Source organism: Chrysemys picta, chromosome 5 (genome assembly GCF_011386835.1).
Source record: "Chrysemys picta bellii isolate R12L10 chromosome 5, ASM1138683v2, whole genome shotgun sequence".
Classification (NCBI taxonomy): Eukaryota; Metazoa; Chordata; order Testudines; family Emydidae; genus Chrysemys; species Chrysemys picta.
In genome coordinates this window covers 141,682,164-141,704,637 of record NC_088795.1, presented here as the reverse complement: position 1 = coordinate 141,704,637, position 22,474 = coordinate 141,682,164, and the positions used below count along the sequence as shown (strand labels likewise).

The window sequence follows — 22,474 nt, the reverse complement described above, 5'->3', positions numbered from 1 at the left end:
ACGGGTCCCTCGGTCCCTCTCGGAGGGAAGGGCCTGCCGCCGAATTGCCGCCGAAGAATGAATGAAGGGGCGGCGGTAGAGCCTGTGATTTGGGGGGGTCTAACTCATGACTTCTAACTGCTTGGGCTGATAATGTTGCTTCCAAGATGGTCTTTGGTTCCAGTCCAGTTCCAATCCAGAGACTTACTTGCATCTGAAGAAGTGAGGTTCTTACCCACGAAAGCTTATGCTCCCAGTACTTCTGTTAGTCTCAAAGGTGCCACAGGACCCTCTGTTGCTTAATCCAGAGAGGGACTCACAGGTGAAGAGAGGAGGGAGGTGCTGGATATCAGCAGTGGCCACTAGGGATCAGCATGTGTCCTGACAATGCCGGGAGTTCAGGTTTGCAGGGCAGGATCAGGAGTGGCAGGTTTGTAGAAATTTTGGTGGTGCCCAGAACCCCCCCCCTCCCCCGCACCCGCCCAAGGCTCTGGGAGGGAGTTTGGGTGAGGGAGGAGGTCTGGGGTGCAGGCCCTAGGCTGGGGCAGGAGATTGGGGTGCAGGCTCTGGGAGGGAGTTTGGGGATGGGAGGGGTGCAGAGGGATGGGGTGCAGGGGTGAAGGCAGTGGGTTGTGGCTGCAGATGAGGGGTTTGGAGTGTGGGAGGGGCTCAGGGCGAGAGTAGGGGTGAGGGCTCTGTCTGGGAATGGGAGGTTTGGGGTGTGGGAGGGGCTCAGGGCGAGAGTAGGAGTGGGGGGGGTGAGGGCTCGGTCTGGGAATGGGAGGTTTGGAGTGTGGGAGAGGCTGGGGCAAAGGGTTGGGGTGTGGGGGATGAGGGCTCTGGCTGGGACTGGGGATAAGGTGTTTGGGGTGCTGGAAGGGCTCGGGCAGAGGGTTGAGGGTGCAGTGTGGGGGTGAAAGCTCTGACTGGGGGTGTGGGCTCTGGGGTGGGGCAGGGCTGGGGATGAGTTTGGGGTACAGGCAGGCTGCTCCGGGACAGGGCCAGAGAGGAGGACTCCCCCCAGCCCTTTCCCTGCCGGCAGCAGCAAGCTCTGGGGGAGGAGCCCCCCTTTCCTGCCCCCCGAGCAGCACATTCACCACCACCACTGTCACTGCATGTGCTCCTAGGGCCCCTCTCAGGTCCAGGAATCTCCCTCGCCTCCCCTGTGGTGGGTGCCGGGAGGTGCTGCGTGCGCCTCCTCCCTGCTGTTGCCCCTGACTGTAGCCTCACTGGGGGTGAGGGATGGGGCTGCCCCTTGCCCAGCATGGGGCAGGAGCGGTGACTGCGGGCGGGGGTCCCCTGTGCTGCTGGAGGGTCCTGCCAGAAAAGGGAAGGGTCTGAGGGGAAGGGCAGGCTCAGAGTCAGTCTGTCCTGGCAGTGGAGATGGGTGGCACTAGGACCCTGCAGCAGCAGTTGTTGCAGGGAGGCAGCATGGAGCTGCTCTGCTCTGGGGCCGGGAAGGGGGGGGAAGTGAGTCGGGGTCGGGGGACACTCGGGGGGGCCGCAGGTGGGGTGGGGGGAGATCACCTGGGTTATAAATATCTCCGTGCCAGCAGCTTTTGTTTTTTTTCTCTCCACCACTTTCTGCGCCCTCCCGACTTGTGTGCCCGAGGCAAGTGCCTCACTCGCCTGGCACTGGGCCTTGGTCAGAGCCGGCAGCCTTAGGGGAATGGTCGTTCTCCACACCCCAGCGCAGATCTGGAGCTCTTGTCGTCCTGAGGCCTTTTTAGGCACACGCTGCTCTCCCCACCGCGGGACAGGGGACTGAAAAGGAGTCCGAAACACAGCCAGCCCTTGCCATGCCTGTCCAGCTGCTGCTCCCCGGGGCGTCCAACTCAGCGATCGGAACCAGCCTGAGATTCCTAGGCTGACTTTGGGGCTCTGGAACCTCCGAACCCTTCTTGGCAGTGCCCAGACCTGGAGAACTGGCCTTACTGCTGAACCTCTGAAAGGCATAATAGACATCACCACCCTGAGTGAAACCAGCCGGGCCGAGGGGGTGGGGCCAGGCTGCAGGCCGAGCCGAGCCGGTTGGGAGAAGGGTTTGCCATGGTCTGACATTGCCCACGGGCTTGATTCGCTCCCCAAGGAAGTCAATGGCCAACCTGCAGTGCGCTGCATACGCTCGTCCGGAGACCCGCATGCCACCCGTCAGAGCCAATGTGCCGACACAGAGACTCCCAATTCTCCATAATGGTGCAGAAAAGGCAGGAGTGTTCAGTAAATATTTCTGTTCTGTATTTGGGGGAAAAACCAGATGATGCAGCCTCCTCATGATGCTCTTCCGTCCTGCTCGTCTCTCTGGAGGATGTTAAACAGAAGCTACTACAGTGAGACATGTTTAAATCAGCAGGTCCGGCTGACTTGCATCTCGAGTTTTGAAAGCGCTGTCTGAGGAGCTTGCTGGACGGTTGATTTTCAGTGAGACCTGGAGCAATTGGGAAGTTCCAGGGGACGGAAGAGAGCGAACGTTGTGCCAATGTTTAAAAACGGAAAGCAGGATGACCTGGTTAATTACTGGCCTTTCAGCCTGACATCAGTCCTGGGTAAGACAATGGAGCGTCTGGGACTCAATTAATAAAGAGCTAAAGGACGGTGATGTAATTAATGCCAATCAACCTGGATTTATGGAAAATAGATCCCGTCAAACTTGGTATTTTTTGAGGAGATGACAAACTTTGATTCCCTCAGGGAACTGATGGGCAGAATCCCCTGGAGAATAACATGAGGGGGAAAGGAGTCCCGGAAAGCTGACTGTATTTTAAAGAATCCTTATTGAGGTTGCAGGAAAAAAACATCCCAATGTGTAGAAAGAACAGTAAATATGGCAGGCGACCAGCTTGGCTTAACAGTGAAATCCTTGCTGATCTTAAACGCAAAAAAGAAGCTTACAAGAAGTGGAAGATTGGACAAATGACCAGGGAGGAGTATAAAAATATTGCTCAGGCATGCAGGAGTGAAATCAGGAAGGCCAAATCACACTTGGAGTTGCAGCTAGCAAGAGATGTTAAGAGTAACAAGAAGGGTTTCTTCAGGTATGTTAGCAACAAGAAGGTGGTCAAGGAAAGTGTGGGTCCCTTACTGAATGAGGGAGGCAACCTAGTGACAGAGGATGTGGAAAAAGCTAATGTACTCAATGATTCTTTTGCCTCTGTCTTCACAAACAAGGTCAGCTCCCAGACTGCTGGGCTGGGCAGCACAGTATGGGGAGAAGGTGACCAGCCCTCTGTGGAGAAAGAAGTGGTTCGGGACTATTTAGAAAAACTGGACGAGCACAAGTCCATGGGGCCGGATGCGCTGCATCCGAGGGTGCTAAAGGAGTTGGCGGATGTGATTGCAGAGCCATTGGCCATTATCTTTGAAAACTCATGGCGATCGGGGGAGGTCCCGGATGACTGGAAAAAGGCTAATGTAGTGCCCATCTGTAAAAAAGGGAAGAAGAAGGATCCGGGGAACTACAGGCCAGTCAGCCTCACCTTAATTCCTGGAAAAATCATGGAGCAGGTCCTCAAGGAATCAATTCTGAAGCACCTAGAGGAGAGGAAAGTGATCAGAAACAATCAGCATGGATTCACCAAGGGGAAGTCATGCCTGACTAACCTAATTGCCTTCTGTGAGGAGATAACTGACACTATGGATGAGGGGAAAGCAGTGGATGTGTTATTCCTTGACTTTAGCAAAGCTTTTGATACGGTCTCCCACAGTATTCTTGCCAGCAAGTTAAAGAAGTATGGGCTGGAGGAATGGACTATAAGATGGATAGAAAGCTGGCTAGATCATCGGGCTCAACAGGTAGTGATCAATGGCTCCATGTCTAGTTGGCAGCCGGTATCAAGCGGAGTGCCCCAAGGGTCGGTCCTGGGGCCAGTTTTGTTCAATATCTTCATTAATGATCTGGAGGATGGTGTGGACTGCACTCTCAGCAAGTTTGCAGATGACAGTAAACTGGGAGGAGTGGTAGATACGCTGGAGGGTAGGGATAGGATACAGAAGGACCTAGACAAATTGGAGGATTGGATATTAGGACAAATGTTTTCACTAGGAGGGTGATGAAGCACTGGAATGGGTTACCTAGGGAGGTGGTGGAATCTCCTTCCTTAGAGTTTTTAGGGCCCGGCTTGACAAAGCCCTGGCTGGGATGATTTAGTTGGGAATTGGTCCTGCTTTGAGCAAGGGGTTGGACTAGATGACCTCCTGAGGTCCCTTCCAGCTCTGATATTGTATGATTCTATGATAAGTGTGGTTGATAAAGGTAACAGTGTTGCTGTACTACACATAGACATCTGTGAGGTGCTTGATTTGGTACCCTACAACACTTTGATTAAAAAAAACTAGACCGATATGAAATGAACATGGCACACATTAAATGGATTAAAAGCTGGCTAACTAGTAGATCTCAAAATGTAATAGTAAATGGAGAATCGTAATCAAGGAGGTCTGTTCCCAGTGGGGTCCCACAGGGATCGGTTCTTGGCTCTGTGCTATTTAATGTTTTTATCAATGACGTGGAAGAAAACATAAAATCATCACTGAAGTTTGCAGATGACACAAAAATTGGGGAAGTGGGAAATAACAAAAAGCACAGGTCACTGAGTCAGAGCGATCCGTCTCACTTGGTAAACCGGACACAAGCAAACATGCATTTTTATACAACTAAACATGAATATGTACATCTAGGAACAAAGCATGTAGGCTAAACATTCAGGGTGGGAGACTCTGAAAAGCTTTGGGGGTCATTGTGGATAATTAACTGAACATGAGCTCCTAGGGTGACGTTGTGGCCAAAAGAGCTTATGTGATCCTGGGAAGTATAAACAGGGCAATATTGAGTAGGAGCAGAGAGGTTATTTTCCCTCTGGATTTGGCTCTGGTGCACCCACTGCTGGGATCCGGTGCCCAGTTCTGGTGCTCACAATTCAGGAAGGATGTGGATAGATTAGAGAGGGGTCAGCGAAGCGGCACAAGAACGATGAAAGGGTTAGAAAACCTGCTTTATAGTGAGAGACTCCAGGAGATTAATCTATTTAGCTGAACAAAGAGCAGGTTAAGGGATAACTTGATCCCACTCTATAGGTACCTACATGGAAACAAATATTTAATAACAGGCTCTTCAATCCAGCAGACAAAGGTCTAACACGATGCAATGGCTGGCAGTTGAAGCTAGACAAATTCAGAGTGGAAATAAGGCGCACATTTTTGACAGTGAGGGTAATTAACCATAGGAACAATTTCCTAGACCCACAGTAGAGGTCTCCTTATGGGATGGGGAGCAGGCAGATACTGGACACAGTGTTGATATACGATACTCTAAATGCTCTTTATTGATTATAAAACAAACCTTACTCCACATTCACACCCCAAACATGCTATACCAGAGTCCAAAGGTCAGAATAATCCCGATGGCCAGTCGAGGTTCCTTCCCTCAGGATAAGATCATAGGATGCGGGGAGCCGGCAAAACCACATCTATATCCACACAGGACTCTGGATCAATAAACGAGTCTGATTTGCAGAAAACCTTGGCATCCATTTATAGTCCATTCCATCGCGTCATCGGTTCTTTGCCTTTGTTTACTAGGCCTTCTACTAGGCCTTCACACAATTCCAAAGAGACAATGCTGGGCAGGCCGCCATGATCAGAGGTGTGCCATTTCCTCCAATTCTTATACCATTTTATATCAGTCCAGCTGGTGGTGTTTCCTTTTCTGATGATTTTCTGTATTTTTCTTGGAACATAAGATTGTTTTTGCACAAATAGTTCTAATAGTCCTTGACCTTAAGTTCTTGCTTCGGTTGCTAACTTGCAATGCACGTATTCATGTCAAGCACACGTCATTCATACCAGGCTTCAGTGACCTATAACATATTACATGGATGTATGAATCACAATATATATTGATATATATCCCAACAAATTCACCCAGGGTCGTGGTGGATTCGCCATCCCTGGTGATTTTTCAATCTAGATTGGATGTTCTTCTAAAATGGGAGTGGGCAAACTATGGCCACAGCCTGGATCAGCCGTTTTAAGCCGGCCCGCAAGCTCCCGCTGGGGAGCTGGGTCAGGGGCCGTACCATGCGGTGAAGTCCCGCTCCAGCCAGGGCACCGAGTTGGGGGCTGTACCGCGCGGCTCTCGAAAGCCGCAGCATGGCCCCTTTCCAAGGGTCGGGGGCCGCGCCACGCCTAGGATCCGGAAAAGGGACATGCCACTCCCCAGTGTAGCCCACCCCTGTTCTAAAAGCTCTGCTCTAGGAATTATTGTGGGGCAGGTCTCTGGGCTGGGCTGTACGGGGCGGGGAAGGTGCCAGACTAGTGATCACAATGGTCCCTTCTGGCCTCGGAATCTATGAATCTCCTCCCAGCTCGCTCCCCTCCTTCCCCCCGTTCCCTGGCCTTGCCCCACTCCCTCACCTCCGGGTCCCAGCCCCCCACGCATCTGACATCTCTGTAGCCGCCTCTGAGCCCATCTTTCCTTTACAGCTTTGGAACAATTATTTCCACCTGGCAGTTGCCTTCCTCACCCAGGATTCCCTGCAGCTGGAGAACTTCTCTCAGGCGAAGCGCACCACCATCCTTGCCAAGTGAGTCCTGGCCGGGCTCCACTGGCCCTGGGGGTTCTGGGACCCGGGGGAGCCCATCTTCCATGGCCACAGCCTGGGCTCCTCCGCTGGCCTCAGTAGTTGGAGGTGCCTCCTGACTCTGCCATGGAACCAGGCGGGGGATTCCCTGCTCTCCGGTGAGGCTCTAGGCTGGCTGCATCTGGAGCCTCCATCGAGGATGGGAAGGGGGGTGGATTTGGTGCTGGATTCCTGGCCCTGGTCCCATTCTGCCCTTATTGACACCTGGAATGGTCCAGGCGGCACAGGGGCTGGAGGGAATAATTCCCTCTCCTTGTCGTATCAGGTACGGAGACATGAGAGCCACCATTGGAGCCTCCATCCGGGACATGTGGTACAACCTAGGTGAGACTGGCGCAGGGCAGCTGGAGGCAGCCACTGTCTTGCCAGGGTGGGAAGGGCTTGAGCCATAGGCAGGGCCAGGCTCGGCTGAGCCTGGGGGGCGGGAGTGTAGTCATTTGTAGGATGGCTCTTTTGTTCGTTATGAAATATACTCAAGAAAGCAGAGACCCAACGTCCGGGTTATTGCTATAGACCAGGGATACAGCGCAGCACTCCGGGAAGCCGTCCCACGCAGTCATGTGACATTCACCTTACACAGACGTTAACCCCTAAAGCAGAGGTGGGCAAACTACGGCCCGCAGGCCACATCCGGCCCACGGGACTGTCCTGCCCGGCCCCTGAGCTCCTGGCCCGGGAGGCTCGCCCCCAGCACCTCCCCCGCTGTTCCCCCTCCCCGGCATCCCTCAGGGATGGATAGAGGGCAGGGAAGTTCGGGGGGTGGTCAGAGGGCGGGGGGAACAGGGGGTTGAATGGGGACAGGGGTGCTGGGGGGGCAGTCAGAAAGGAGAGGGGGGGTTGGATGGGGCGGCGGGGGGCAGTCAGGGGCAGGGGTTCCGGGGGCAGTCAGGGGACAGGGAGTGGGTGTGTGGATGGGGCAGGGGTCCCAGAGGGGCTGTCAGGGAACAGGGGGGGTTGGATGGGGCAGGAGTCCGGGGGGGGGGGGCAGATAGGAGGTGGGGCAGGGCCAGGACCCCCTCCCCTAACCGGCCCTCCATTCAATTTATGAAACCCGATGCGGCCCTCAGGCCAAAAAGTTTGCCCACCCTGCCCTAAAGCCATCTCTTTGTGCCCTGCCTGTTTACAAGTAAAAGATACATCAGCCAATACAAGGAGTGCCAATCAGTTTTCCGCCTTGGCTTTCTGGTCCCTGGCATGCCCCTGGTCTCTGTTCTGAACACATGCAGTCCAGGTACCGAGGGGCATGAAGGACCTGCTAGGTCTGCACTAGGGCAGAACAGTCGTAGGTCTCATCCCCTTTGGGACGTTCCAGTACTGGCCTGCGAGAACAGTTCCCTACCTTTCGGTTCGGCAGCTAGAGCAGCCTCCCCGCAGGAGCCTGGCAGACAGCACGCACAGCTGGGGCTCCTGGCTCTTTGCATTTTTCTCCGCAAGCCAGCCAAACAGAGACAGTCCGGGGCTGGACTAGCCAAGGGGCTGTGGGGCAGGACTGAGGGGCACCAGTAGAGCGGTGTGGGGTGGAGAGCAAGACTGGAGCAGCGGGGACACTACAGAGAGTGACTGAATTCGATCTACTGTCCTGAGCTGGACCCACACGGGTGTGCAGCTGAGAATGCCCTTGCGAGGCAGCCCCACTCCCTGTCTGTCTGTCCCTTACCCCTGTTGCCAATTGTCATTCTCCTGGATGCTGCTGTCTCCGGGGCAGGACCCGTCTGGGTGCCTCAGAAAGGTGTGTAATCAGCTAGTGTCCTGCAGGGCGATACCACCACTCCCCCAAGGAGATCCTGCCCCCAGGCTGCTGCCCACAGCAGGGAGGAGCGGGCGCTCCCCCCATGGGGAGAGGGGAGGGGTCCTGGGAGACAAATTCCCTTCCTACCAGTCCCTTCCTGCCCCTGCCTCAGGCCATCACAAGATTCGGTTTATCCCTGGCATGGTGGGCCCCATCCTGGAGATGACGCTGGTGCCCGAGCTGGAGCTGCGCAAATCCACCATCCCCATCTTCTTCGACATGATGCTGTGCGAGTACCAGCTGACCAAGGCCTTCAGCATGGTGCGTACTGGGCCCCAGGGAGTCTGGGGCCAGCAGGGTGCAAGGAGGGGGCGTGCAAGGCACGGGTGGCAGCGTGCAGCCAGCCGTAGTCACCAGGCAAACGAGCAGGGTGCAAGGAGGGGATGTGCAAGGCATGGGTGGCAGCGTGCAGCCAGCCGTAGTCACCAGGCAAACGAGCAGGGTGCAGAGGGGGCGTGCAAGGCACGGGTGGCAGCGTGCAGCCAGCAGTAGTCACCAGGCAAAGGATGAGCGCAGCCCTGGGCTAGGAGGCATGCTGCGGTGTGATCCCCTCCCACGGGGGTCTGTGCTGCTCCCAGCACCTGACCAGTATGACGGGGAGTGGGGGGGAGGCCCTGGGAAGAGAAAGCACCAGGGCCAGGGACCGGCTGGAGAGATGAGGCACAGGGCCTGTCACCTTCCCCCTCAGCCGTGACCCAGCCGGCCCCGACAGGAACGCAGCTCTCTTCAGCCCCTGCCCCTGGTCCCAGGCCCGAAAACTGAGCCTCTTGGCCCTGGCGCGCCCCTTGCCCTCCCTTCCTGGGGACACGGGCCGAGCCCCTCCCCTGAGCGTGACCCTCGCCCTCCCTTCCCAGGGACACGGGCCGAGCCCCTCCCCCGAGCGTGACCCTCGCCCTCCCTTCCCAGGGACACGGGCCGAGCCCCTCCCCCGAGTGTGACCCTCGCCCTCCGTTCCCCACAGGGCTGAGCCCCTCCCCAGAGTGTGACTCTCGCCCTTCCTTCCCGGGGACACGGGCTGAGCCCCTCCCCCACGCACGACCCTCGCCCTCCCTTCCCAGGGACATGGGCCGTGCCCCTCCCCCGAGTAACTCTCGCCCTCCCTTCTCGGGGATATGGGCTGAGCCCTTCACCCTCCCTTCCCGGGGACGCAGGGCCGAGCCCCTCTCCCAAGCGCGACCCTCGCCCTCCCTTCCCGGGGACGCAGGGCCGAGCCCCTCCCCCAAGCGCGACCCTCGCCCTCCCTTCCCGGGGACATGGGCCGTGCCCCTCCCCCGCGCATGACCCTCGCCCTCCCTTCCCCACAGGGCCAAGCCCCTCCCCCGAGCACCCCTTGCCCTCCCTGCCTGGGGACCCCAGCTCCACCCTCCCCAGAAGCAGCCCATCTGGAGGTGCTGGTGCTGGTGCTGGTTCTCGCTGGAGACTTACATGCCACCCTTAGCGCACTGCTCTGTAGCCAGGCTGAGAGGATCCCCATGGCTGTGTCTCCCCGCTTCCCCCCCATGGCTTTTGTTTCGGGACCCCGGAGCGAGGGAGGGGCGGAACAGCCCAGCCTTGCCGTGTTTTGCCCTAGTTGGCGACACACCGGTTTGGGGGTCACTGATTTCCACACGTGTTCTCCGGGGCCCTGGGGTTAGATCAGGCCTTTTCCTTGGGACTCATTCGGCCTGGGCCGCCCATTTTCCCACTTGTGGCCACACTTGTCAGAGAACTGGGCCCGGAGGGACTCGAGAGCTCAGCTAGTCCGTGCCCTGCGCCGAGCAGGACGTGCTCCGCTCCCACCCACCTCTCACAGCTGAGCTCACAATGGGGGGACCTGTCAGCCCAGTTAGCACCACCAGCCCTGCCCGGAGTCTCCTGGCCCAGCCTCCCGGGGCTGAGGGGCAGGGCAGGGAGCTCCCCAGGGCAGTGGCCCTGCACCCCCCGAGGCTGTCGTGGGGAGCGGCTGGGGATGCTGAGAAGGAAATGGGCAGGAGCCCCGGGAATGGGCTCGAGACCCACAGGCTGGGAGGCAGTGCGAGGGTCTAGTCTAGCCCCCAGCGAGATCAGGATTAGACACCAGTCTGGCCCAGGCCCCGGGCAGGGGCTTCTGCAGCTGCAGCCCCCGGGCGCCCCGAGCTCGGCAGTGCCCCAGCCCGGCTCACGCTGCCCCTCTCCGCAGTTCGAGGACGAGATCCTGCGCAAGCTGGACAGCGAAGTGGAGGGAGGCCGTGGGGACGAGCAGTACAAGCAGCTCTTCCAGAGCATGTGAGTCTCTGCCCTGCCTGGCCCCACCTCCCATCTGCCCCTGGATGGGGGGTCTGGCCCCTGCTACAGCAGTTCGCACCCCTCCCCACGTGACCCGCTGCTCTGGGCTGGAATCGCCCTCAGCAGCTGCCAGCCGGAGCGCTGGAACCAAGGACAGTTTGTTACTGCTTCACTGCCAGCTCCAAACCGGAGCTGCACAGCCAGCGCTCCTGCCCCGCAGGGCACCCCGGGGAGCCCCGACCCTCTCCCAGCGCACAAACCGGACCCTGCACAGTCAGCGCTCCTGCCCCACAGCGCCCCCCGCAGGGCACCCTGGGGAGCCCCGACCCTCTCCCCTCTCCCAGCGCACAAACCGGAGCTGCACAGCCAGCGCTCCTGCCCCACAGCGCCCCCGCAGGGCACCCCCGGGAGCCCCGACCCTCGCCCAGTGCACAAACCGGAGCCTGCCCAGCCAGCGCTCCTGCCCCACAGCACCCCCCGCAGGGCACCCCGGGGAGCCCCGACCCTCTCCCAGCGCACAAACCGGAGCCTGCACAGCCAGCGCTCCTGCCCCACAGCGCCCACCGCAGGGCACCCCGGGGAGCCTCTCCCCTCTCCCAGCGCACAAACCGGACCCTGCACAGTCAGCGCTCCTGCCCCACAGCGCCCCCCGCAGGGCACCCCTGGGAGCCCCGACCCTCTCCCAGCTCACAAACCGGAGCCTGCACAGTCAGCGCTCCTGCCCCACAGCGCCCCCCGCAGGCACCCCAGGGAGCTCCCCCCACAGCCAGTTCCCGCCCCGCCCCCACAGTGCCCCCTACTGGGAGAGGCCAGGCTGGAGGAGCTGTCATTTCCACAAGCGAGCTATCCCCTTTTTGTTGCTGTATGGAATGGGCCTGGCCTGCACGGGGCTCCCGGCCAGGGCAGAGGGGTGGGTGGATGCTGAGGGGAACAGGGGTGTGACTCCTTCTGTTCTCCTCCAGCCTCCTCAGCTGCTGCCAGAATCACCCCCAGCTGGCCAAGCCCAGTGAGAAGTTCGTGGCCCTGGTCACGGGCCTCCTGGAGCGGTTGCTGGACTATCGCGCTGTCATGAACGACGAGAACAAGACCTACAGCATGAGCTGCACCGTCAACCTGCTGGTGGGTCCCCGGCTGCGTGCCCCGCCGGGCAGCTGAGCATCTCCCAGGCATCCCCCGCCCCCCAGCCCGGCGTCTCCCCGCTGGCATCCCCCGCCCCCCAGCCCCCCAGCCCAGCGTCTCCCCGGGCAGATCCAGCCCCCAGCCCGGCACCCCCCGCCCCACAGCCCGGCATCCTCCACTGGCAGCTCCCGCCCCCCAGCCAGACATCTCCCAGGGCAGCTCCTGCCCCCCAGACAGTGTGACAGGCCTGCCATGCCCCATGGTGCATGAGGCTGTGTGGCCAGACGGGGCGTATGTTGACAAGGGAAGATTTTCCCCTTGCTGCCCTCAGGCCTGAGGGGGGACCGGACATGGCCCATCTGGGGAAGGCAGAGATACGTCCTGTCCCTCAGGTACCAGCCCCCCTTCCTTGGAGCACATGTGGGGATGGACTTGCCCCTCCCTCGCTACCCCGGGCAGCCCCTGCGGTACCGAGCCCTGAGAACTGGCCCCTGACACGTCTGGTAGCAGGGACATTTACACGGGGCAGTGGCTTCAGCAGGAGAGGCCCAGGCACCCCACGGCCCCGTGGGCAGGGGTGACCCTGTTCAAATCCCTGCTCCACGTCTGGCAGAGGGGGAATTGAACCTGGGGCTCCCAAAGCCTAGGGGAGCGCTGGAACCAACTGGCCGGGCCGAGGCACCACTCTGCAACCAGGGGTCAGTGCTGTGAGTGCCAGGTTGGGGGAGGTGAGTGCCAGGTTGGGGGAGGTAGGCGCCTACAGCCCTTGGAAGGGCAGGACAGAGACCCCACCCCTCTGGTCAGCATCTCCCATTGGCTAGTTCTGGCAGGTCCCCACCTATCGCTGTCTTCCGTGGGACCCACTCTCAGGGGCCTGGCTCTGCCCATCCATTGTGTGGGGAGCTGGGCGCCCTCTTCTGGGCTGCAGATCCCATGGGGTGGCAGGCGCCTACACACAGGCACCGATATCCCTCTGTGGATCCAGCCCAGAGCTCTTTAGTGCCTCCTCCACCAGTCACCTTCCTCCATCTGCTCTTCCTTCCCCAGAACTTCTACAAGGAAATCGACCGCCGGGCCATGTACATCAGGTGAGAGCCGTGTGCCCCGGGGGGGCGGGGGGGGGTCCGTGAGAGCCATGCCCGAGGGTCTGTGAGAGCCCTGTGCCCCGGGGGTCCGTCCCTATATGTCCAGGCAGGGCCCATCCCACCTCCAGCACAGCATCCTGTGGCCTCCACCCCAATGGGCTTTGCTCACAAGCAGAATAAGATGGTGGTTCTCAGTAGCTGCCCTGCAGCCCCCTGGGTGCATCATGCCCTGGAACAGAGGTTCAGCAGCTAGAAAGGACAGAGATTGTGAACTGACAAAAATGCCAGGTTCACCAGGATTCAAACGCTGTACGACGTGCAGAGAAGTGATGCCGGCATCCAATGGACACACTCAATGTGTCCGTTGCTTGCGGGAGATGCACAAACCCCAGAAACGTGCCCATTGTAATAAGTCAAAGCCCAGGCTCATAGAGATAGAGACCTGAGGCTAAAACTCATCTTGATGGAGAAATCACTATGGCCCGCCTCTGATCTGGGGCAGGAAACTCCCTCCCAGCAGAGATCATCAAACATTTTAACGGCAGGGTCTCCTGAGACTGATTCCTCAAAAAAACAAGTGTCCTCATGGCCTCAGAGAGAGCAGACCAGAAGGAAATGGTCTCCCACTAGATTGCTTTCCTTGGTGCCGACCTCACAGCTGCTCAGCACTTAAAACTCTCCGGGAACCTCCAGCACCACTTGTGCAGTGGCCTCTGCCGAAACAAAGTGCTCCAGTGCGGAGTCGAGGGGCTCTAAGCCTACGTCCTCCATCAAGGAACCATCGATGACGCTGAAGGAGACAGCACCGACAGTCACTCTGCTAACTATGCCTCCTCCCACTGTTACTATTACAATGGCACCGACAAAGACCACAACAGCATCGGCACCGACTGCTACACCATCAACACAATCAGCACCGACCTCGTCGGCACCAAAGCTCCTGACATCACACCGTTTTCTGCCCCAGAAAGATCTATTTGTCTCCTCGATACCAGAGTCCCCACTTCTGGACATCGAAGGCTCCTCGGCGCGTGCAGTACCGGAGCAACCGTTATCTCGGATAGCCCCTCCAATCTCAAGTGAAGAGGACGACGAGGAAAAAGGGATGTTCTCACCTCACCATTCCTCCCTGAACAGAACACCTATGACAGCTGGACCACTACGATCAAGGTCCACATAGGGGCACGAAATACCACCATGGTATGGGCCTCCGTGGATGGGACCACCCATGCCTTTCCCCACCAACTGGCCGTATTGGGACCAATGGGGGTCTTACAGAAGACACTACAGCAGACTCAGGGGTGAAAGTGAGCTGGTACGGGCTGATATGGCGTACTGGTAAGAACCCGCTGTGACAATGCGGTTCTGGCGGAACCCAACTGAGAGCACCAACTCAGGACAAATTGCTCACACAGGGCAGTTACAGCCCAAGGCTGGGGGTTTTTCCACCTCTAAGGCAAACCAAACCAGCCAGACTAAGAGGACTTCAGTCTCACCCCACTGGCTAACCACAAGTCTCACAAGCAATCTCCTTAGACACTCCAGTTTCCCAGTATTACCACCAGTGCCACTCGTTATGGGGACAAATGGTTATGAAAACCAATACCCCAGTAAAAGAAAAAGGTTCTCCTGATCCCAAAGGACCAAGCCCCAGACCCAGGTCAATATACAAATCAGATCTTACCCACAAATCACGCTGTTGCCAATCCTTCAGAATCTAAAATCTAAAGGTTTATTCATAAAAGGAAAAAGATAGAGATGAGAGTTAGAATTGGTTAAATGGAATCAATTACATACAGTAATGGCAAAGTTCTTGGTTCAGGCTTGCAGCAGCGATGGAATAAACTGCAGGTTCAAATCAAGTCTCTGCAATACATCCCCCGCTGGGATGGGTCCTCAGTCCTTTGTTCAGAGCTTCAGCTTGTAGCAAAGTTCCTCCAGAGATATGAAGCAGGATTGAAGACCAAATGGAGATGAGGCATCAGCCTTATATAGTCTTTTCCAGGTGTAAAAACACCTCTTTGTTCTTACTGTGGAAAATTACAGCAAAATGGAGTCTGGAGTCACATGGGCAAGTCCCTGCATACTTTGCTGAGTTACAAGGCGTATCTGCCTTCTCTCAATGGGTCCATTGTATAGCTGATGGTCCTTAATGGGCCATCAAGCAGGCTAGGCAGAGCTAACACCAGTTTGTCTGGGATGTCACCCAGCAGCATAGCATAAGTTTGCCATACAGACAGTATAGAGCCAATATTTATAACTTCAACTACAAAATTGATACACACATATAGACAGCATAATCATAACCAGTAAACCATAACCTTGTCTTAGACACCCCATTTGACCCCCTTTATACAAGATCTGGGTGCCACTACAGGACCTTGGTTGCAACAATGATCTATATGGTCCCAGATTATATCAATAACGTCACACCCCCAACGCAAAATTGATGCAGGAAGGGATGACACAAACATCACTGACTGCATCCCAAGAGCTCCCCATCCTTGAGTTTATCTCACTACGGCTAGTATTGGGGTTAGAAGCCATATCAGAGTATAACAGAAATGGTTTATCAAAATTGTGTTCAACAACAAAACAATCCTCTTTACAAACTCAAGGTAAAACTTGGTTAGAACAATAGTGGATTGGATCTGCTCTTGCAGCATGGTTCCTGTATGTCTCATGTGACCTTGCCAAGAGCTAAAGAAAACAGCTACTTTATTCATACAAGCTCGGGCAAATGTTTGGAACCCAATTAACATCAAATAAATGCAGATATTAATGATGTTCATAGTACAGGAATCTTGGCATTTAGCCGTGAAAGCAATATGGTAGTGTGCCTTAGTTTCCCTTCTCATACAGCACATTAGGTCTGGAATGTCTTTTCTCCTGTGAAAAGTTCCAATACTGTTTATAGGCATCAACTGTGAAACATCAGTATAACAAGGCCTTTTAACATAAAGTGTGTTTTCATGTATTCCTTTTAACATGTTCAAGGGATTTTCCAACATATTAGGAACATTGTACATTCTTACAGTTCTTGGTAATAGCAACACATTAGTTACAAAATCACCATTAGCATTAACAACAAATCCATTGCAAGTGTCCATCTACAATTATGGTTGTCATGCCACACCTTTGGCTCAATACCATTGGAGTTTGGGCATTTTAGGGTTAACCTGTTGCTTCCCTTTGCAAAATTCAGTTCTCTTTCCTCCTTGTCCTGCAGGATCAAACCCTGATTTTTCTTGCTTACCAGAATTTACTGGCTGATGGGGTGGGCTCTCTGTGCTAACAGCTATTAGCAAGTCCTTCCCCTCCCAGCCAGACAAGTAATTTGCATTACCACAGACAGAAGCCAGTCCACCAGTTTTCATATCCTTAACTGCTATCATTTCCAAGGCTGGACTCTGTCTTAAAGAGATACCACACAAATCCAAAGAGTTTGAGGGTGAGAGTTTGCTTGCTCTCCCCCGCATCCTCAAGCATTTAGCCATAAAACTGTTCTGCTTTGAAACACCAGTAACCAAATCTGTCCTCAGACCCTGAAGCACAGACTGCTCACTTAAAGAATTAGAATGGAGACATTCCTGTTCCAACACCATTGTCTTCCCAACAAGCTGGCTAAACACAGCCACTTGGTTATAGGGCTGCTCAACTTTCTTAACAGCTTTTGCTCCGAGACCTTCTCAAAACTACCCACACTGGATCTTTCGAAAGGAAAGTCAGTGGATCCATTCACAACAGAAAATTTCTGGCTGTTAGGAACCGAAATTTCCTTTATTAAATCACTTTCACACCCTTCAGTTTCAGGGAACTGCTTGCACAGATTACCATGAGGATTCCTTTCCCCAGGAGCTTTTCTAAGCAGCAAATCACCCCTCACAGAAATTTTGCCCTTACCCTCTTCACCTAGGGCTTGCTCTAAAGGAACACTTTTCTGAGCAACAACAGACTTTTTCTGGGTCTTACTTACATCCAGGATCACCTTTGGCCCATCAGGCAGATTTTTACACAATCCCCTTTCAGGCAAACCCATAGATTTCCTAGATAAAAGGTTAGAAACATTTCCCTTCCCTTTGCCACACACAAGTTCAGGAATCCTTTCCTTCTTGTTACAAGTTTCCACATCATCAGTAGATAACACAACCAAATCACCTTCATGCTCTCCTTGTGCCCTGGCTAGGGTATTACCCTGATTAGACAGTGTTGCTACACCCTTTACCAACCACACACTAGCAATAGGCAAAATACAAGCACCAGAATTGTCTGGTCTCTGGGATTTTGCTAAGACACTAACTGGATGCAACTTAGTTACAATGCCATTCTCCCCAGCAGACACAGACTTAGGACCATTCCCATCCTGGGCTTTAGTTGAATTCAGAACCAATTCTGAGACAACTGCACTATTCTCAACCATCACAGGCTGAAAGGCACCTTCTGTCTGCTCCACAGACAAAGACGAGCTGGAGACACCTTTTTTACCAGACACACAGCTAGGGATTTCATTTCCCTTGTCCCAGCACACAGGGCTGTTCACAGACAACTGCTTGGAGACTGAGGTAGCTTCCTCCATAGGCAAGTCAATACCCCTGACAGATACAGGCACATTTCCTTCCCTGTCACTATTCTCCACACAGGAAACAGGTAAGGGATAGGGACATTCATCTTCCACTATCCCTGCCTTCCCAAACTGCTGACTAGACAAAGCCATTAGCTCACAAGGCTGCCTTGGCTCCTCCAAACTTTCCCTGCCTTCCTCTCCTTTGTCCCAGCACACAGGGCTGATTACAGACAAAGACTGGGAGAGTGGGGCAGCTTCCTTACCAGGCACCTTGCCACTCCCAACAGATAAACTGCTCTTCTTACTACACTGAGCCACTGCCAGCAAATCACAGTTACCCTTTTCAGGTTCACTTTTGCAAGCTGTACTAGCCACCAATGCATCACCCATCAAAAATCCACCCTTTCCTTCCTCAGTTAGGGCTTCCACTTGACCATCCACTTTAATCTGCTCCAGAGAAACATTTTCCTGCCCAATAAGATTTTGCTGCTCTTGATTTAACTCCAGATTCACTTCTGAGACACTAGACCGACATTCAGAAACTTCCTTTACAGACAAATAGCTCTTCTCAGACAAACCTTTGGAGCAACCCTCCCCAGGCAAATCATTGCCCACAATAGACACAGGTTTAAGATTATTCCTGTCCTGTGACTGGCTACCTGGACTGAACAAAGCTTTAACATTTTCCCCAATCTAAAGATCCTTAGGCAATAACTTTTTTACACCAGCTATAACTTCATGCTTAGCACCATTCCATTCAAGGTGGATTCTGGCTAAAGGCACACGGACAGTAAACTCATAGAGGACTACAACATTCACACTCTGATTTGGTAAATAATCTTCCTCTTTGACAAGATCTGCTTTAACAAGAGTGATGTTAGAAACCATAATTTGCCCTAAACAGCTTTTACCATTGACTTTTACATTCTCTGTGAATTTTTCATTACCACTCCCATACAGAGCATTGGCACAAGTTATGGAGCCACTCTTTACTGAACACACAGTAAAAGCATTTACATAAAAGGTGGCAGAATTGGGGTACATTTGGTTACACCCAAAAACAACAAGGAGTCTGGTGGCACCTTAAAGACTAACAGATTTATTTGGGCATAAGCTTTCGTGAGTAAAAACCTCACTTCTTCGGATGCATAGAGTTACACCCAGACAACTGCTCAGAGTTATACAACATACCAACATTGTTATAAACCGGACTTTCAAGAGGATACAATTTCTGCTTTTCTTCCCTTGCTTTTTTGACTGGGAACTGAAATCTTTGCACTTTTGCCTCAGCTTCTAGTTCCTCCAATCGAATTTCTGCCAGTCTTTGTTCATGCTCAAGTTGCAGTTTACTTGCTGCCTTTTGCTTTTCAATTGCTTCTGCCTTCTGATCACTGGCCATTAACAGATCTCTCAGTTCTTGATTTGTAGCTTTCTTTCTAAAGCTTATCCCCTTTTCTGAACACAAATCTTTCAGGGCTTTTTTGTCAAGGCCCTCATATGCTCTTTGCTCACCCATTGCAACTGCTCTTTAACCAACCAAACTCTCAATCCCAAAATTCAAATTTGGATAATGTGGGGTTCTGACCCAAAGCTTAATTGACCTGGTTCTGTGGATCCAAGCACGACTACACCACTGTGACAATGCGGTTCTGGCGGAACCCAACTGAGAGTGCCAACTCAGGACAAATTGCTCAAATAGGGCAGTTACAGCCCAAGGCTGGGGTTTTTTCCACCTCTAAGGCAAACCAAACCAGCCAGACTAAGAGGACTTCGGTCTCACCCCACTGGCTAACCACAAGTCTCACAAGCAATCTCCTTAGACACTCCAGTTTCCCAGTATTACCACCAGTGCCACTCGTTATGGGGACAAATGGTTATGAAAACCAATACCCCAGTAAAAGAAAAAAGGTTCTCCTGATCCCAAAGGACCAAGCCCCAGACCCAGGTCAATATACAAATCAGATCTTACCCACAAATCACGCTGTTGCCAATCCTTCAGAATCTAAAATCTAAAGGTTTATTCATAAAAGGAAAAAGATAGAGATGAGAGTTAGAATTGGTTAAATGGAATCAATTACATACAGTAATGGCAAAGTCTTGGTTCAGGCTTGCAGCAGCGATGGAATAAACTGCAGGTTCAAATCAAGTCTCTGCAATACATCCCCCGCTGGGATGGGTACTCAGTCCTTTGTTCAAAGCTTCAGCTTGTAGCAAAGTTCCTCCAGAGGTATGAAGCAGGATTGAAGACCAGATGGAGATGAGGCATCAGCCTTATATAGTCTTTTCCAGGTGTAAGAACACCTCTTTGTTCTTACTGTGGAAAATTACAGCAAAATGGAGTCTGGAGTCACATGGGCAAGTTCCTGCATACTTTGCTGAGTCTCAAGGCGTATTTGCCTTCTCTCAATGGGTCCATTGTATAGCTGATGGTCCTTAATGGGCCATCAAGCAGGCTAGGCAGAGCTAACACCAGTTTGTCTGGGATGTCACCCAGCAGCATAGCATAAGTTTGCCATACAGACAGTATAGAGCCAATATTTATAACTTCAACTACAAAATTGATACACACATATAGACAGCATAATCATAACCAGTAAACCATAACCTTGTCTTAGACACCCCATTTGACCCCCTTTATACAAGATCTGGGTGCCACTACAGGACCTTGGTTGCAACAATGATCTATATGGTCCCAGATTATATCAATAACGTCACACCCGCACCAGCCCGTACCCAGCCCACATTAAAGCGCTGCCGCGGCAAAGGACCCTGCAACGCTTTAACATCCCTGCCCCTTTTGCCCCCCCTCAGCCGCCGACAGCCGGAGTGGGGGCAAAGGGAGCACCTGCCCCGGGGCTGGCGATTTAAAAGGGCCTGGGGCTCCAGACGCCACTGTCACGGTAGCAGCAGCGGCGTCCGGAGCCCCGGGCCCCTTAAATCGCCACTGGAGCCCCGGGCAGCGCGGGCCAGATGGCCTGGAAGGGCTGGCTGGGGGATGCTGACCCCCAGCCCTGCCCCTTCCGCCCATGGTTCCGCCCCTTCTGGGGGCCAGAACCGGCCCCAGCCCCATACCAGTAAGTGACTGGAGTTACTTTCACCCCTGAGCAGACCCTCCAGCCCACGCAGGGAAGGCATTAGTCTCCACCTTCACCGTCGGAGACTTTTAACAACTGATCCGAGGGAGGAACCCATAGAAGAAGAGGAAGAGTGTCGTGCACTTGACACTTCGCCAAACATGAATAACTCTCCAAATGAGGCAATAATGCCCCCATCCCCAACCACTATGACTTCAACCACTTTCAGGACTTGTTCAAAAGGGTGGCTGATTATCTAAAAATTCTTCTTGAAGAAGTACCAGAAGCCCAACATGTATTACTGGACATTTTGCAGACATCTTCATCATCCAAGATAGCACTGCCAATCCATGGGGCGCTAATGGAACCTCCTAAACGTATGGCACGCTCCAGCCACCGTACCACCTACCTGCAAGAGGGCTGACAAAAAGTACTATGGCCCCTCAAAGGGAACAGAATTTTTATTCACCCATCCAGCACCCAACTCACTGGTTGTGGAGGCGGCCAGCCAGAGAGGGAAACAACACCACTATAGGTCAGCACCCACTGATAAGGACAGTAAGAGGTTGGACTTATTTGGCCACAAAGTATATTCTTCCTCCACCCTCCAATTTAGAGTGGCAAACTATGCGGCACTACTAGCCAAATATAATCACAGAAACTATGCAACATTTTTGGACTTTATTAATGATATAAAGGAAAAAAAAAAGAGACCAATTTAAATCACTGGTCTCGGAAGGGCAAATGATAGCGAGGACAGCCCTGCAGGCATCCCTAGATGTAGCCGACACAGCTGCTAGATCTCCTGCTATTGCTGTGGTCATGCAATGGGCGTTGTGGTTGAACTCTTCAGAGTTTCCCCGAGAAATACAATCTACAGATGAAGCCCTCTGTCACAGACTCACAGATCGTGCCCACTCTTGGCCCTGTGTGGTCCATGGGGGGTGCCCCTTTTAGTGAGACAGCCCTTCTCGGGGGTCCACTCTCTCCCGGGGTCAGGCCCCTCCACCTCCTGGATCCGCACCTCTCGGAGCCCTAGCACACCTGTTTCTCGCCGTGGGCCCCCTCAGGGAGTCCACGCGCTCTGGACCCCCCGGGCCTCCACCCCCAAAGGGGTTGATGTCACCCTGTTCTCTAGACTGGAGTGACTCTCAGCCAGCATGAAACAGGAGGGTTTATTGAAAATTCTCTTTGGGCTAATTACCCTGGAGCTTCCCCCGGCCCCTCTGCACAGCCTGGCCCTGCCCCGCTGGGGAGGAGATGGAGGGAGGGTGGCTGTGACGGGTTGGATCACAGAAACCCCCTTGGGAGCTGCCCCCTGATGTGCCAGGACTACTTCTGCCCCTGCTTTCCCTGCCAGCTCGGGACCCCAGCACTCTGTCTTGCTGAGCCAGACACGCCCATCTGCTCCAACAAAGACCCAGGGTCTGAATTACTTGCCTCAAAGCTGCAGGTTTACCTGAAAGCAGCTAACAGAAGTGTGCTTGTCTTTAGCACTCAGATGCCCAACTCCCAGTGGGGTCTAAACCCAGATAAATCTGTTTTACCCTGCATAAAGCTTATGCAGAGTAAACTCATAAATTGTTTGCCCTCTATAACACTGATAGAGAGATATGCACAGCTGTTTGCTCCCCCAGGTATTAATACATACTCTGAGTTAATTAATATGTAAAAAGTGATTTTATTAAATACAGAAAGTAGGATTTAAGTGGTTCCAAGTAGTAACAGACAGAACAAAGTGAATTACCAAGTAAAATAAAATAAAACACACCAGTCTATGTCTAATCCAACTGAATACAGATAAAATCCTCACCAGTTCCAGAATGCTCCCTTTTACAGACTAATTTCCTTCTAGTCTGGGTCCAGCAATCACTCACACCCCCTCTAGTTACTGTCCTTTGTTCCAGTGTCTTTCAGGTATCTTTGGGGGTGGAGAGGCTCCTTCTTTAGCCAGCTGAAGACAAAATGGAGGGGTCTCCCAG

At 53.8% G+C, this 22,474-nt stretch overlaps 1 protein-coding gene across 1 annotated transcript in view; it reads left to right on the top strand.

Annotated features, from left to right (window-relative positions):
- LOC135984082 (dedicator of cytokinesis protein 1-like) overlaps positions 1 to 13,918 on the top strand; it is a 16,105-nt gene extending 2,187 nt beyond the window's left edge. The window contains exons 2-8 of the mRNA XM_065598524.1: positions 6,431 to 6,560; positions 6,883 to 6,941; positions 8,519 to 8,667; positions 10,565 to 10,650; positions 11,613 to 11,769; positions 12,817 to 12,857; positions 13,822 to 13,918. Of these exons, the coding sequence (XP_065454596.1) occupies positions 6,431 to 6,560; positions 6,883 to 6,941; positions 8,519 to 8,667; positions 10,565 to 10,650; positions 11,613 to 11,769; positions 12,817 to 12,857; positions 13,822 to 13,918 (719 nt within the window). The remainder of the gene's footprint in view (positions 1 to 6,430; positions 6,561 to 6,882; positions 6,942 to 8,518; positions 8,668 to 10,564; positions 10,651 to 11,612; positions 11,770 to 12,816; positions 12,858 to 13,821) is intronic.
- Positions 13,919 to 22,474: the final 8,556 nt, after the last annotated feature.